This window comes from Rhea pennata, chromosome 13, assembly GCF_028389875.1.
Source record: "Rhea pennata isolate bPtePen1 chromosome 13, bPtePen1.pri, whole genome shotgun sequence".
NCBI lineage: Eukaryota > Metazoa > Chordata > Aves > Rheiformes > Rheidae > Rhea > Rhea pennata.
In genome coordinates, this window is record NC_084675.1 from 19,125,392 (window position 1) to 19,140,776 (window position 15,385).

At 38.5% G+C, this 15,385-nt stretch overlaps 1 protein-coding gene across 1 annotated transcript in view; it reads left to right on the plus strand.

Moving 5' to 3' along the window:
- Nucleotides 1–15,385, plus strand: part of PLCG2 (phospholipase C gamma 2) — a 66,313-nt gene that overhangs the window by 25,227 nt on the left and 25,701 nt on the right. Inside the window, exons 4-14 of the mRNA XM_062586529.1 lie at nt 144–237; nt 1,436–1,483; nt 4,673–4,757; nt 5,465–5,548; nt 7,005–7,048; nt 8,278–8,350; nt 9,506–9,607; nt 9,780–9,898; nt 10,231–10,316; nt 11,932–12,052; nt 13,276–13,444. Of these exons, the coding sequence (XP_062442513.1) occupies nt 144–237; nt 1,436–1,483; nt 4,673–4,757; nt 5,465–5,548; nt 7,005–7,048; nt 8,278–8,350; nt 9,506–9,607; nt 9,780–9,898; nt 10,231–10,316; nt 11,932–12,052; nt 13,276–13,444 (1,025 nt within the window). The remainder of the gene's footprint in view (nt 1–143; nt 238–1,435; nt 1,484–4,672; nt 4,758–5,464; nt 5,549–7,004; nt 7,049–8,277; nt 8,351–9,505; nt 9,608–9,779; nt 9,899–10,230; nt 10,317–11,931; nt 12,053–13,275; nt 13,445–15,385) is intronic.

A 15,385-nucleotide genomic window follows, 5' to 3' on the forward strand; every position in this document is an offset into this window, starting at 1 on the left:
TGTTTATTGTTAGTTCTAGATTAGCAACATGAAGCCTGTGCCATGATATTTATCAAAGAGAAAGGTTAACCTGCAACACAACAAATTATGTCTTGGTTTTGCATGGATGTTTCTTAAACCATACTCTTCCCTCCACCCCCCAGCCGATTCTAAAGATGATGCTGATAAATGGCTGTGTGGCTTGAATATCTTGTATCAGGACGTCATGAGTGCTCCCACACCTGCAATCATAGAGAGGTATGTGGATATTCTTTCACTTTGTGAGACCTGATGTTTCTTTGGAATTGAAGGTGGAAAACCTGAAGCATTTTTTTTAAGATACAAGAGGTGGTGTCTGCCAGCCTTGCATCTCAGTAATTCCCAGGTGCACTTTTGCAATTCTCCTTTGTATTGGTACTGTTGTATCATATGGCAATGTGGTCAATTGACTCTGAGAGTTAGGCTGAAAAATGAATATTTTTGAGGATTACTTTCCAGCAGCCAGCCAAATGATGGTGAAAATGCAACCTTAGTGCTCCAGAGGATGTTACCCTCAAAATTGCTCATGCCCAGAATTCCAATTTTCCAGAAAGCTTTTAATTTAGTGTCTGTACTTGATTATTGTTTATCGCTGTTGACATTTTTGCTTGTGGTAAGTCACTGCTGTTGGCTGCTGTGAGGATATACCCAGTCCTTTCTTGCTAACTGTCCAAATTGCAGCTTTGATACTGATGTTGTCTTTACCTACCTGCAGTTCCAATAAGGGAAAAAGTACTCTTCTCTTTCTGCCCTTATCTGTTAATATTGCATCACGAAGTGCTGTGTTCCAAAGGTGGTTACATTTGTGCAGTGGACAAAATACTCCCTTGGAGACAGAATATAAGCTTGTTAGTGACATGCTGTGATCATCATTTGGACCAAAATTGTGTGTGTTTTGAAATTTACTTTTGATACTGCTAGTATTATTTTGCTGTGCACCTGAAACCTACATGCATTCTAATTATGATTTTTCTTAAAAATTCTCTATTTTCCGTCTTCAAATTTTTAATTTTATGCATCTAACAGACCTTTGAGCCAGCAGCCTCAGCTGAGTAAATCATTGACTTCATGGAGTTATTCTGGTTTGTATTAGCTTGACGTTTTGACTCATTCTATCCACTTACATTTTTGCAGTTGCTGGCGGTTCATTCTTTTCTGCCTTGCCTTTCCCCTTCCTGTGTTATGTGGCTTGGAAATGCAGTACTAAGCATCAGAAAAGTATTTATTAATAAAAGTAGTGTTATGAAACTGGCTGAATGCTGTGATGTTGCAACTGGAAATGTTTTTGCTTTATTAAAAGGCATATTTTTTAATTTTAAAATATTTCTGTTGAATTTCATCTCTGGATTTTGATATTCCATTGGCTGTATTTCTTTTTAATTCTCAGATTAAATCTTTTTTTTCCTTTTTCCCCAAGCTGGCTGAGAAAACAGATCTATTCTGTTGATCAAACTAGAAGAAATAGGTAAGAAGCTCTTCCTCTTCATGTTCGATTTGTTTTTAGCGAACTTTTCCTTGCAGACTGTAATGTGGAACGTTCCCTTCTTTGGCCAAGATGGGAAATACGAGAGACTCCAGAAAATTGTATTTGGTGTTGCTTTGACAACTTATTTGTTGCCTTTTGATAAACACACAAGGTGCATAACGTTCACTCGTGTTCCTATGTGATATAATGGAGTAGGAAATGAAAAATAAACCATTCTGCTTTTTAGTCTAAAATAACCCTGCCTGTATAAGGAAAGGAGTTTGTCCTCTTGTGCTCTTACCACTCAGCTGTGCAGCTATGTTAGGTTGCTTACTTTACAGAAGTCTTTGCTCTTTGATAGTCAAGTTGGAGCCCAGCAGTGTGGACTGTTATTTGCCTTTAGTTTTCTTGTGTGGCTGTGCCACCACGTCTTCCCTCGTTGCTGAAGCAGTTTTGTATTGGAGCGACTGCAGTCTAACATAGATAAATGCAAACCAGCTTTTAAAGGCTTGTTCATGCTCAATCAAGCTGCAAAAGCAGAACTGAGTTGCTAAAGGTCCAGAGTGAAATGTTTGATTGGTTAGTCTTCTCTGGTCTCAGTCCTGATGGGGTAGAACATGACTAATAGCTGTGATACTAGTTTGAAACTAGTCACAGCAGCTACTCTAGATATAGAATCATAGAATCAGTAAGGTTGGAAGGGACCTCTGGAGATCATCTAGTCCAACCTCCCTGCTCAGCAGGGTCACCTAGAGCATGTTAGACAGGGCTGCATCCAGGCGGGCCTTGAATATCTCCAGAGAAGGAGACTACAGAATCATAGAATCATACCAGTTGTAGGGTTGTCCCAGTAGTAACATGAATTCTTTCCTGCAGGGGACCAGAGCTCTGAGAAGAAGAGGACAGAATATTTAGAGGGAGAGGAGATAACAAAGAGATAGCTGAGGATATTACCAAAGAGAAAGGACTATTGGTATGACAGGGTAGTACAGTGTAAGAGAGTTATTTTAACAGTGGGAAAGGGAAGACATCTCTTGAGGATAGAAGCAGGAGGAAGCAAAGTTAATGGTTTGGAAGAAAGGGTAAAACTATTTCCTGAGTTCTTGCTTTGATAAATGTAATTTTGTGCAATTGGCCTGGCTGTATGGATTTCTCTCTCTGACGTGTTCTGAGAGACCAAAGCCAAGAAACCATTTATGGACTGCTGCTTCTCATGTGAAGAAGCCCCATTCTGTTGTAGCCCCCCCGTGCTGTGTAGCCTTGTATGTTTGAGTTTCGGTAGTAGGTTTCAGGTCCATATGCGAAGTGCTTTTGTAGCTTTTGCATAACACAGGAGACTTTCTTTAATGAATTCAGTGGCACACTTCTCATTAAAATTGCCAGAAGCTGTGGAACACTGAGGAGAATGTTAACTCCTCCTCTACCATGTATATATTACTTTACCACGATTTTGCCCTCTTTCTGTAACTTTCTGTAACATTCTAAGCTGTGCTTCAGAAGAGAGAAGAATACTCATTTCCTCTCATTTAAGCCTTTTCCTAAAAGCAAAATAAGGCATAATGTTTCATTGTGTGAATGAGGCCATGTTATGGCAGGAAATAACACCATTCTGCAAACAAGCTGTGGTGTTGTGCAGCTGGCTTCAGCGCGAGCAGAGAGAACTTCAGGAACAGCGTTCCCAAAGTTGGCTGGAGTGGGGAAGTGCAAAGTACCCTCTGACTTTAACGCCTGCTGATACCTTTTTAGAAGCCAGTTCTGCAATGGCAGTGAGGCATCGTGAAGCAAAAACAAATGCTAGGGTAGAAAAGCTCTATCTGACAGTGTATGTCTGTTGAGTTTTTCTTTGATGCTTTAGGTTGTTCTATCACTACAAGGCAGTCTGGGTGCAAGGGGACTTGCACTGTGGAGATGGCAGTTTTTCATTTTCTTGTTAGATGATTCACACCTTTAGAAAATTTCAGGAAAGGACTTTGAACTGAGTTTCATTGTGTTTAGTGTTGCAGTTTGTAGAGAGGTTAATTGTAAAGGTTAGGCTTCCAGGCCAGTCCTGTTTAACTGGTGGAGTTTTTGCCAGTGGTAATGATGTCCCAGCTCTTTGTTTTAGTTTGTGCTTCTCTGACCGGAGGAAATTGCTTGTTCTCAGTGTTTAGGGTACAAATAAAGTGCTCGTTTTTGCTCCCCAAAGAATTGTTTTTTTTTCAGAGGTCTGGCGACAGGGCGGAAAGCCAGGAATTTCCTGAGTTCTAATCTGGCTCTGGCATGGATTTTGGCTAAGTTGCTTCTTGCTTTGCTTCTTTCCCTCTCTACACAATGGGGATGAGAATATCTCACAGAGCAGTTACTTGCATGGACAGTTTGTAGAATAAAAGCATGACTTCGTTCTCTGTAAGCACTATGTTGCTTAAAGTCTGAAATATGTGTCTTATCTGAAAGGTCTCACTGTCATTTGGAAAACTTTGTTTTTTTGAAGTCAGTACTGTTCTGCTTATGCTGTTTTATCAATGGATGTTCTGAAACTATGAAAAGGTTCAGAAGGTCTAGGTAGACAGATCTTGAAGGTAGTCCTCTTTGGGGAGACTTGGTTATGTAAGGAAGATGAGGTCATGTTCAGATATTGCAGAAGCAATCTCTTACTACTGATAATCAACTTTACCATCTGAGTGAGTAACAGCTGGAGTTAAAGATTACAAAGGTATAGAAAACTTGAGCTTTTAATTTTCTGTTTCATCTCACCTTCTTTGTATATTGTTTGTATAATGTTTTCACTGCCTAGATTACTGTTGCAGTGGGATTGAAACAATGGAAGAAAGGCTGTGATTCATCTGACTACGTTTAAACATCTACATTTGAGCTGACTGTCTAGATCTGGCCAACAGTTAGTGGAGAGAAATGAGAGTTTCTGCAGCACTATTCATTTTGTCCATATATGTATAGCCAAAATATGTGAAATGCTTGTTTCTCCCCACAGATTAGAAAACGCATCTAGCTTGCTTAGATGTAGATGTTATGTTTATAGAGGTGTATGGTTATGTGAGATGAATCCTACCTAAAATGTTTCAACCATCACTTTTTTGTGTTGATAGAAAATACATGTTTTTTTTGTTTTTTTTTTTTTTTTTTTTTTTTTTTCAGTAGCTGACTGAATGCAATAGAACTGTTGTGTTTTTTTTCTGCTCTCTTGTTTTTCAGTATCAGTCTTAGGGAGCTGAAAGCTATCCTTCCCCAAGTAAATTTCAAAGTGAGCAGCATGAAGTTCTTGAAGGATAAATTTGTGGTAATTACCTGTTAACTTACATCTGTTTGATATTATCTTACAGGTGTTGCTATTTCTGTTCAGCATACGGTCTGTATTTTTGTTTCACTACAGTTAAATGTACTGTAAATGATATCACTTAATTTACAAATTTGGCTTTGCGTGTAACCATGACTTTAAGAAAATACAGACTTACATGTTCGTACTTTTCATTTGAATGTTCCCTAAAAACAAAATGGGATTTGAATCTGTTCTGCTGCTAACTGTACAGATGCATAGGAAATTAGTCAAGATAAGAATTATTAAGTAAGAATTCTTTTGCAATATGATCAAACTAATAACTTTTCCCTCCCACTTGTGGTAATATTCTGAAGGTTTTTTCTATTCCTGCAGGAATTGTAAAGATCCCCACCTTTTCCTACTTTCCAGCTCTCCACCCTTAAAGCATACATTCTTGCTTTTGTTGCTCCAGCTAACAATGACTGACTGAGACACTACTTTACCCTCAGTAACTTAGTGGAAATAGAGTCAGGATGTAAAATGCAAGGCTAGAAATGTGGGCTGGCAGCAGTATGTTGCAAACTAAGAGTCTGTTCACCTGTTCGTATTCTTAAAAAATAAAGTAGAGCAGAATGTGTAAGATTGCACTCTGAATGGGAGTAACTTGTTTGCTATACAAACACGATACAGAGAATTCTAAATTCACTGGATGCTACTTTCTGTCACAGGAAATAGGTGCTCATAAGGAAGAACTTAGTTTTGAACAGTTTCATTTGTTCTACAAGAAAATTATGTTTGAACAACAGAAATCGGTAAGCTTTTTCATAAATGGTTGCCATACTTTTAAACTACTTGGTCAGAATAAAGAGTGAATGCTGATTTTTTTTTTTTTGTTGTTGTTGTTTTTTCCCCATTGTTGTAACATAAAAAGGGCTTTTCTCATATTACTGTACTTGACATTTAGTTAACAGTCACCATCAGTACTTGATTTAGGAAGGTAAGTCCTTAATGTTGCTTCTCATGTGTTGGTAGTATAAAGATGCACAAAAGAAATGGAGTTTCTACTACAAAGAGCTTTTCTTGTGAGCTTGTTCAGTATATAGTGTCTTTATATCAGGTCTGGTTGTTTTGTTTACTGATAGAAACAATGTTTTTCCATACTTGTGTTAGTCTTGTATCACAAAGAACATTAAGTAAATTGTGCTGTAATGTACCTTGACCATCAAGTAATAGCTGCTGCTGTTGTCCTGTGCTTAGAGATAACCAATGATGAGTCCACAGCATGATGTGCTTTAGAGAGTCCTTGTGGGTGCGTAAATGCAGCAGAATTACATTTCATTAATTTCTGTGGGCAACTGCCTGACTACTGTTCTCCGTGTGTACATTACATAGATTCATTAAGTTGGTGGCACCTGCATATATTTAGTGATCCTGAAAATGCAGCAGCCTTTATAGCTGTGTGAAAACACCTAATGTGGACTTACTTGCATAAATGTCTTAATTGATGACATTTGTGCATTGTTGATTGGATTTTTAAGTCGTTAAAGTAGAAGCTTTTATAATGAAAGTTAGTACTGTTTCTTTTGTCAATAGGACTTTCTTGTTCTGGTTGAAAGTGATCATGAAATTATTATGAGGTAGTAAAGAATCTCCATTACTGTCTGGGTTTTATTTTTGCTCGTGAAAATCTAGTTAATTAGCCTGAGCACAAAGTTACCTAAGAGTAAAATACAGAATAAGGAGGCTATCTGACTTCCTTAAACTGTTGTTATCACCCCTTCTGGATCATTTCGAAGAAACTCCTCAGTTTGCTCAACAACTGCTTGTGGGTCAGCTGATAAATTTCCCGCAATCTGTAGCTATGCTGATCCAAGCTGCAAGCATTTAGATTTAGCAATTTAGATTTTACACTGCAATGAATAAATATGATGGAAGATAAATACTTCCTGTTTTTCTGGGCTATCAAGCAATAAAAGCTCCCTGGTAACTTGACTGATTGTGTGCATAAGGTGCCTTATCAATGGCAAGTTTCTTGCCTGAGAATTGTATGTTTTCATCCTGAAAGGCCTGAAGTGCAACTGCTAGCCTTTACAGTATGTTTTTTTTTCTATTAATTTAACTCAAAATGTATGTTGCCAACTTGTATGCACTTTCTATAAGGTAGAAATTCATGTTTGTTCCCCTTCACAAAGCAATGGTTGTTACTAGATAGAGGATTGTGTATTCTTCTACTATTTATCTCTGCTCCTTTTTCTTTCTTATTTTAAGATTCTTGATGAATTCAAAAAGGATTCCTCTGTGTTCATTCTTGGGTGAGACTCTTCATTTGTATTGTTTTTCACATGTATGTATGGTTGCAGTGCTGGAGAACTTGCAGTCTACTTACAGATCCCTATTTGTTTGTAATTACATCGCTGTTTTTTGTACTTTTGCTTTGGTAAGCGGAAAAAAAAATGATACACCTTGTTGCATTCAGAAAGGTAAATTTATCATAGAAACAAGTCCTGGTTATCATTTGCTAAATGTTTTTACCTCCTAACTGCATGAATGGCATGGATGTCAACAAGGAAATTCGCCTGCCTTTTGATTTTAGTAAGAGCTGAACAGAACTATTAAAGGACAGAATTTGATGGAGAAATTTTACCTTCAGTCTGGAGAATGATGTGGCACACAGGCTTTGGCTGGGTACAAGTACAGAGCTGACCTAAACATTTTCAACAATTTTTACTTGATGGACTTGAGAATAAAGTAAGATATATACCAATGCCTGTGACCTCCTTTTTCATGTTGTAATATTTTGAACATGAACTAAACCAGTTTATCTTAGTTTTTGAATATTATACTAACAGATCTAGTGCATTACTTTAAAAAAAATTGCTCTGAGTGTACAACTTCCCCCCCCCTTTTTTTTTCTTTTTCTTTTTAAGTCTTTGGTCATCTCATACAGATTAAACTTGATGAGACTACTTAAACCCATAGATTTACCAAAGATGAGTGGGTTGTAAATATCTTATTAGTGCTATATGATGTACCATGTGCATCCTACAAAAGGGAATGCAACTGTGCTCCTTTCTGTCAGTGTGGCTGTATCCTGCCTCTTTGTTTCAGGTTTTGATTTGCCGCTGTAGATCGTCTGAATAACACATGGAAGGAGTTACTTGTCGAAAGGTGGCTCTGCCATAATTTAATATAAGAATATATCCATATGCCTTACCTGAAGTTAACAACACATTTGTAAAATGAATGCTGCTCTTTTTCTATAAAGCAGGAAACAGAATTGGCAGTTTTCCCAATGAATCGCTATCAAAAATGGATCAGGGATCCAGGAGACCTTATTTGAAAGCTTGAAATACAATGATTACATAACTCAGTATTACAACTTTAATCTAAATTCCACTGAAGTTATAAAAGATTTTAGTGGTAGCAGTAGGATTATACTGTAAATCCAAGATACAACCTCCTGTCACTTTCTGCTATAACATTTGATGACACACGCTCTGTTATTTCTTTAGCTTCACTTATTTTATTTTATTTTTAAAAGAAACACTGACCGTCCAGATGCTTCGGCAGTTCATCTCCATGACTTTCAGAGATTCCTGCTACATGAGCAGCAGGTAAGAAAGTTATAGGAATCTGGAGCTCTTGAGGTTGTCTCACAGAATTATATACTTACAGGAAATGTAATGTGTCATAGAATATGACTGATGTCAGCTGTGACAGGAGGTCTTGGAAAAATTTTTTCTTATTCATTGACATTAAAGGCCACAGGAATTACTATTTTTCATCCATGTAAAGACTCTGAGGGTGAATCAGAAGAGGAGGATACTGTAAATAAGGTTTTAACAGATCTCTATTTAGTCATGTAGATAAATAGATAGCCTGAAAATAAACACTACATGTTTGTCAAAGATGATATCGTGACCTAGTTGCAGCTGTCACTGCACATACATCTGGGGTAATACCTTGGCCATGGCCCTGTTCTAGCAGCTGTTTTTTTTTTAAGCACACAAGCTGACTGCTGCAGTTTGAGTCAAACGGAATTTTCTCTTGAATGGAGACAGTTCGGTGCCCTGTGTTAGCAAGCAGGTAAGGATTGAGTTGAGGGATTGCAGCTGTCTTCACCATTGTATATAATCTTATTTAGCACAGACACCATGGAAAAAAATCATAATTTGCTATATAGGCCAATCTCTAAGGATAGACAGTCACAATAGTATATAGTGGAAATTCACAATAGAATGTAATGGAATGCTTCTGAGATTGCTCATTGAATTTATCTGCGTTCCAATTCTTTACTTCCTATGCATTTTAGATTCGTGATACTGGTTAGGCACTGCTAAGCTGCAGATTTGCAAATAACTATCAAAACTCAGATCAACATTTCCTGTATGAACTTGATCCTTTCTTTTGCTCCCTGTTACACTGTGTTAAAATGACTTTCAGATTGCATTTAGAAGGGAGAAGACTATTTGTTAAGCCTTAGCCTTCAGAGGCCACCTATTTACTGTGTGCATGCCTGTGTTTACAGATCTGGTGTGTATCTTCTGGGCCTCCAATCTGTATAGAGGTACTTGCACAAAGAACTTCTTTTTCCCCCTTAAATGTCACATAGGAAACTAAAATGTGTGGGTGCAGTAAAACGTACTGTCAGTTAAATGGCCAGATGAGAGAGTTTTAATGCATCACATCTGTAGGTCTCTCTCTTCTCCATTTAATTTTATATAGCGTATCACAGCATCTAAAGCTTTTTGCTTCTTTATTATTTTTAGGAGTCTTGGGCACAAGATCTCAGTAAAGTCCGAGAACGAATGACAAAGTTTATTGATGACACTATGAGAGAAACTGCTGAACCCTTCCTCTTCGTTGATGAGGTGAGATAACTATATTTTCTAATAGTTTCTCAAGGACGTTTTGCTTTCATTGCTACTTTATAGTTTGTTAATTGGATGGCAGATTCTTTAGGCTGCTCTTGCTGCATTGTGGGATTTCTTTTGGCCTTGTATGGTCAAAAGTGTTTAAATTTGGTTTCTCTTCATATTTTAGTTTCTCACTTACCTTTTTGCAAAAGAGAACAGTATTTGGGATGAGAAATATGAATCAATAGATGTGCAGAACATGAATAATCCTTTGTCCCACTACTGGATTTCTTCCTCTCATAACACGTAAGTTACCAAAAGTCTCATTATCTATCTGTATTCAAACACATGATTTCCCATCAGTATGATGAAGCTTGGGTATGTTTCATACTCTCCAGAAACCTGTCAGACTTGGCTGAGCATTTTTAATGTTCTATAAATCGTTCCATCCTGGAATGTGATAACATCTGGTTCAGCAAAATCCAGGTCTTTCACAGCACCACCCCCCCCCAAAAAAAAAAGAAAAAAAAACCATGCAAAGTCTTCATAGCAGGAGGAAAAATGACCTCCAATGAGTAAGTGGGAAATTATTTAAGTTGACTGCTTATATTCTCTTACAGTTTCCTTTTGTTCCTTAGATACCTGACAGGAGACCAGCTTCGAAGTGAATCCTCCACAGAAGCTTATATCAGGTGCCTTAGAATGGGATGTCGATGTATTGAGTGTGAGTAATGAGCTTGTGGAATGCTTTGTAACATGCTCCCCATATAGGCAGTTTCCCCTATTTAAGACAGAAAAAAGAAATGAAATCAAGAACTGTTTTGTTTTTTGAAAGTTGAAGTTATTCATCTCAGAAATGCTCGTTCTTTAAATCATTGTTCCTATGCCGTGCTATTACCCTGTCCGCTTGCTGTGGTTCTTGTTTCCTTGGAATTTCCAGAAGATGTTTCTAAATCTTATCTCCATCATATACCAGTAATTGAATCACTGATTTACGCTATGAGAATATAAGATTCAAACCCCTGTTACATGTGCAGTATATGTGGAGAGAGGTATAAGACAAAGCTTAGTTACTTTCATTCATGTTGCATTAGGAACAGTGTTGCAAGCAGGTCAAACAAGGTGATCCTGCCCCTCTACTCAGGCCTGGTGAGGCCTCATCTCGAGTACTGTGTCCAGTTGTGGGATCCTCAGTACAAGAGAGACATGGAGCTACTCTGGAGAGTGCAGTGTAGGGCTATGAAGATGATCAGAGGGCTGGAGAATCTGCCCTCTGAGGAATGGCTGCAAGAGCCAGGCCTCTTCAGGCTGGGGAAGAGGAGACTGAGGGGGGATCTTATCAATGTGTATAAGTCCCTGAAGGGAGGATGTCAAGGGGATGGGGACAAACTCTTCTCAGTCGTCCCATGTGACGAGACAAGAGGCAACAGGCAGAAAATGAACCACGGGAAGTTCCACCTGAAAATGAGGAGGAATTTCTTCACTGCGAGAGTGGTGGAGCACTGGCACAGGTTGCCCAGGGAGGTTGTGGAGTCTCCTTCTCTGGAGATCTTCAAGGCCTGCCTGGATGCAGCCCTGTCTACCATGCTCTAGGTTACCCTGCTTGAGCAAGGGGATTGGACTAGATGATCTCCAGAGATCCCTTTCAACCTTACAGATTCTATGATTCTTCATACAGACAAGACTACGTCTTTGAATTTCTTACAATTTTCTGCTTTTTGCCATCCCATTAACCCGCTTGTAAATCAGTTGCTATTTTTGTGCCTTCGTTCTCCACTAATTGTGTATGCTTCTTCCTCTCTGTCTTTGTGTGTCTTATTTCATGGTTTGACTCGATTTTCATATTATTTCCCCAGTTACTTTGTAAAACCAGTTGCTGTTGGCTGATCAACTTTTGTCGTAATTCACAAAGGCCCTGCTCAGTTTGGTTAATACAAAATGTATCTCAAATTAGAGTTTTGGGATTATAATCAACAAAATATATAAACTGTCAACATATCGCTTGCGGAAGTTTGTTTACCGCTTGGAGCATTAATGTAAACTAATTAACTGACAGTTTAGCAGCCTGAATTCATTATTTCAAGATTCCTTAATCAGAATGCTTTTGTGAAATTTTATATTGTATTTTATTTGTATTGCCCTTACTTATGTGAATTTAATGTCCTCTATGAGAGATCTGAAGCTACCTACTAGAATAATTTAATAGAACATAAAAGTCTATGACTCATTGTATGAAACACTCTGAAGAATTAGATGTATATTGTATTCTTTCTACTGGAATAGTTTGAGTAACTGCTTGGTCTTTTTTTTTTTTTTTTTCCTCTGCTTGTCTTTCCTAGTGGATTGCTGGGATGGTCCAGATGGGAAACCAATCATTTATCATGGATGGACACGGACAACAAAGATCAAATTTGATGATGTGGTACAGGCAATCAAAGATCATGCCTTTGTTGCATCTGAGTAGGTTTTGATTTTTCCTTAAGCTTGGTTTGAATGATTAGAGCCTTCCTGAACTTTTTGTTTCCTCATCAATTTAGGGAAAAAAGAATCGGGGGGAAGAGTGATACTTTCTCTTCATTAATGTCCAGATGTAGTTCTTTAATAGATTCAATTTGAGGAAGAGTCCCATTACATAACAATTTGCTGCTGAGATAGATAGTGAGTACCGTAAAGTCATTCCTGTTTCCTTTCTTGGGTATTTGTCTGTTAAACTGAAATGTGTGACTTCAAATTCTGAAAAGTATGTTTTAAGCCCCCTCCCCCCCGCCAAACCCCACCCTGTGCAATATAAGAAAAATATCTATGAGGTAGTGTTTGCATTGCAGGGGAGGCCTTAGCTGAGAGGAGAGATAATTTATAGCATACCTCCTGAACTGGTCATATGGGTTTAAATCTATCTCTGCTGTGCTCTTCTAAGCCTTGTGCTGAGATCTTAACATGAAAAGTATGACCCATCAATTGGCAAGGAGATAAGGCTGTCAGACTCCTCTTTCCTCTGCTCCCTGCTTCTCCTGTTTACCAGCTGGACATATAGGAGAAGTGCTCTTTTCTCATGTGGGACAGGATCTGACAGTTTCAGTATGATGAATGCACTGTGATGCTTTCCCTACATGCGTTAAGGGATGGGCAACTCAAGAGGGATATAGAGATATTTCTGGATATGTGCCCCTGCATGCACAGGGACCTCTGGAGATCACCTAGTCCAACCTCCCTGCTCATCAGGGTCACCTAGAGCATGTTAGCCAGGGTTGCATCCAGGTGGGCCTTGAAGATCTCCAGAGGAGACTCCAGAACCTCTCTGGGCAACCTATTCTAGTGCTCCATCACTCTCACAGTAAAGAAAAATGCTGGAACTGTGCCCAGAGAGCCTGTGGAATCTCTTGTCCTTGGGGATATTCATAATTTGTCTGGACAAAAGTCTAATCTAACTTTGAAATTGACTCTTCCCAGAGTAGGGGATTGGACTGGATGCCCTCCAGAGGTCCCCTTTTGGTCTAAATGATTTTATGATTACATGTCACTTGTTATCTGCTGTGTATGAACATTTTTTTTTTTTGCCTTCTGTCTTCTTGTTTGCTTTAAAAGTTTCTTTCGATTTGGGAGGGAATGTGAGTGCCTTGCTTTGCCAGTTGTAGCGAAAAGAAGCTGACTGTCTGCTTTCGCCTTTGTTTACTTCATCAAAGATATCCAGTCATTCTGTCAATTGAAGAGCACTGTAGTGTGGAACAGCAGCGACACATGGCCAGAGTGTTCAAGGAGGTATTTGGGGATCAGCTTTTAATGAAGCCCATTGAAGCCAGTGCAGATCAGCTGCCATCACCAACTCAACTGAAAGAAAAAATCATCATCAAGGTAGGTTTTCAAGCTTGCATTGTATCCTGGTAGGTAATGTAAAAAAATAAGAGCAGGAGCCGGGAGTACTACTTCTGGCTTCACAGCTTAGCTGCTGGTTTCTGTTGGGGGTAGGAATCCATATACTAGTAATTTGGCAACATTTTATGGAATTCTGTTAAAATGCATATCAAGTTGCTTGCTGTTGGTTTTCTTTGCAGTTAGTTTTGCTAGTTCAAGTGCCAGGTGAAATGTCAGCTCTTTTCTAAGGATCTTCCAGCTCCTGAAATGTCACTGCTGAATTTCCACAAGGGTTCACTGGTGTAGATGCTTATCATAGACTCCTTGTACAGTAACAGCGTACTGTAAAACTGGTCTTTCAAATAATGTGTCTCATTCTAGTGAAATCTAGAGTACTTCGCAGGCTGCAGACTTAAATTGTCAGGATTGATTACTGTGCAAATATAGATGGGTATTTAGTAACTCGTACACAGAAAGTACGATTTATATGTGCAATTTAGACAGCTGCTCCTGAAAATTGAAGTCTTACTCATAGGAACCAGTCACTGTAAGGGTTTCTTACAGATGCAATACAGATGCTTTATTCTATGCTTTTGCATATCAACATGTGGCAGATAAGAAAGACTTCTCAGATTGAAATTGGAGTAGAGTGTTTTGAAGGGCAAAATTTGGCAGAGAATCTGAAGACTATGTGTGATCCCTTCAGCAAAATATTAATGTTGTCTAGGGTTCAGTTTTCTAGCTCCCGTGACAGTTTGTCATACATCTTAAACTTCTGAACAAAAGAAACGAGTAAGCACACAGTTCTTTAATGCAGGACTGGAAATGACAGCACCCCACTGGGAGGTCAGAGGAACAGGAAGTAGAGAATTTAAATCTCTGTGCTTAGAATTATTTTTCTCCAAAAAGTTTGATGTCAGCTGGTAGAGCATAGGAGTGTTGTGAGGCACATCCATTAAAAAAAAAAAAAAAAAAAAAAGAAGGCAGAGCTGTTTTAAAGGGAATAACAAATTACAGTGACTCTGCACTAGAGAACACCTGTATCAATATCATTCTTATACTAAAAGAGCACTGAAGAGTCTTAACAAATAGACAGCTCCTGTTGGTGAGCTAGTTGTCTTGTTTGACTTTTGTTTGGAAAATGTTGTCTGTAAGCAGTCAGAGGTGACTCTTGCTTTAGGTGCCTGTGATATTTTTCAGATAAGTCTGTAAGATTGGAATCTTCCTACAGTAAGGTGTGCAGAACTGAATATGTTTAAGGACTACTAGCTATGAGTGGATTAATCCCATGATTAAGTATTTGAAGTTTGACTTTTAACCCCTTGAACTACTATTCATCATGAGTACTTTAAAGGGGGGCTTTGCTGAGTCTTGCCTTTTCACATACCTTGCATCTTTCTGTTCCAACCTGTATTTAAATACCAGCTAGCATATTTGAAAGAACATTGATTGGTTACAAACATTACCTGCATACTTTTTAAAGAAGGAATGCTTTTATAATAATGAAATTGCGAAATTGCAACAAGAATTGTTCTTAACTATTTTGGTCTCTGTGCTGTGACCAGCCTCGTTCTTTTAAAGTCTGCTTTCAGAATAGCCCAACTATAGCCATTTAATTTCTTCAACCTTTTCTGCAAGAATTAGCTTTGTGGGCTTTTATAGCTTGTTCTGTTTGCTCCTTCCTGTCATGTCCTGTCATAAAGTTTTCACTGATGAATTGGGATGGCCTAAATTGTCTAGTCTGTTATTGTTGTAACGGAGGACTTTATTCGGTGTGTTATGGCAGTTGTTACACAGGACACAGCAACTCTACTTCTTTGGGATACCAGCCTATATTTTTCTGTCAAGCAAACTGTGTCCTGCCCCCCAAAAAACATGCAGTTCAGCAGCTGTGAATTGATAGTTGTCATCCCTTTCCTGCAAGCAGTGACACTGTTCTGG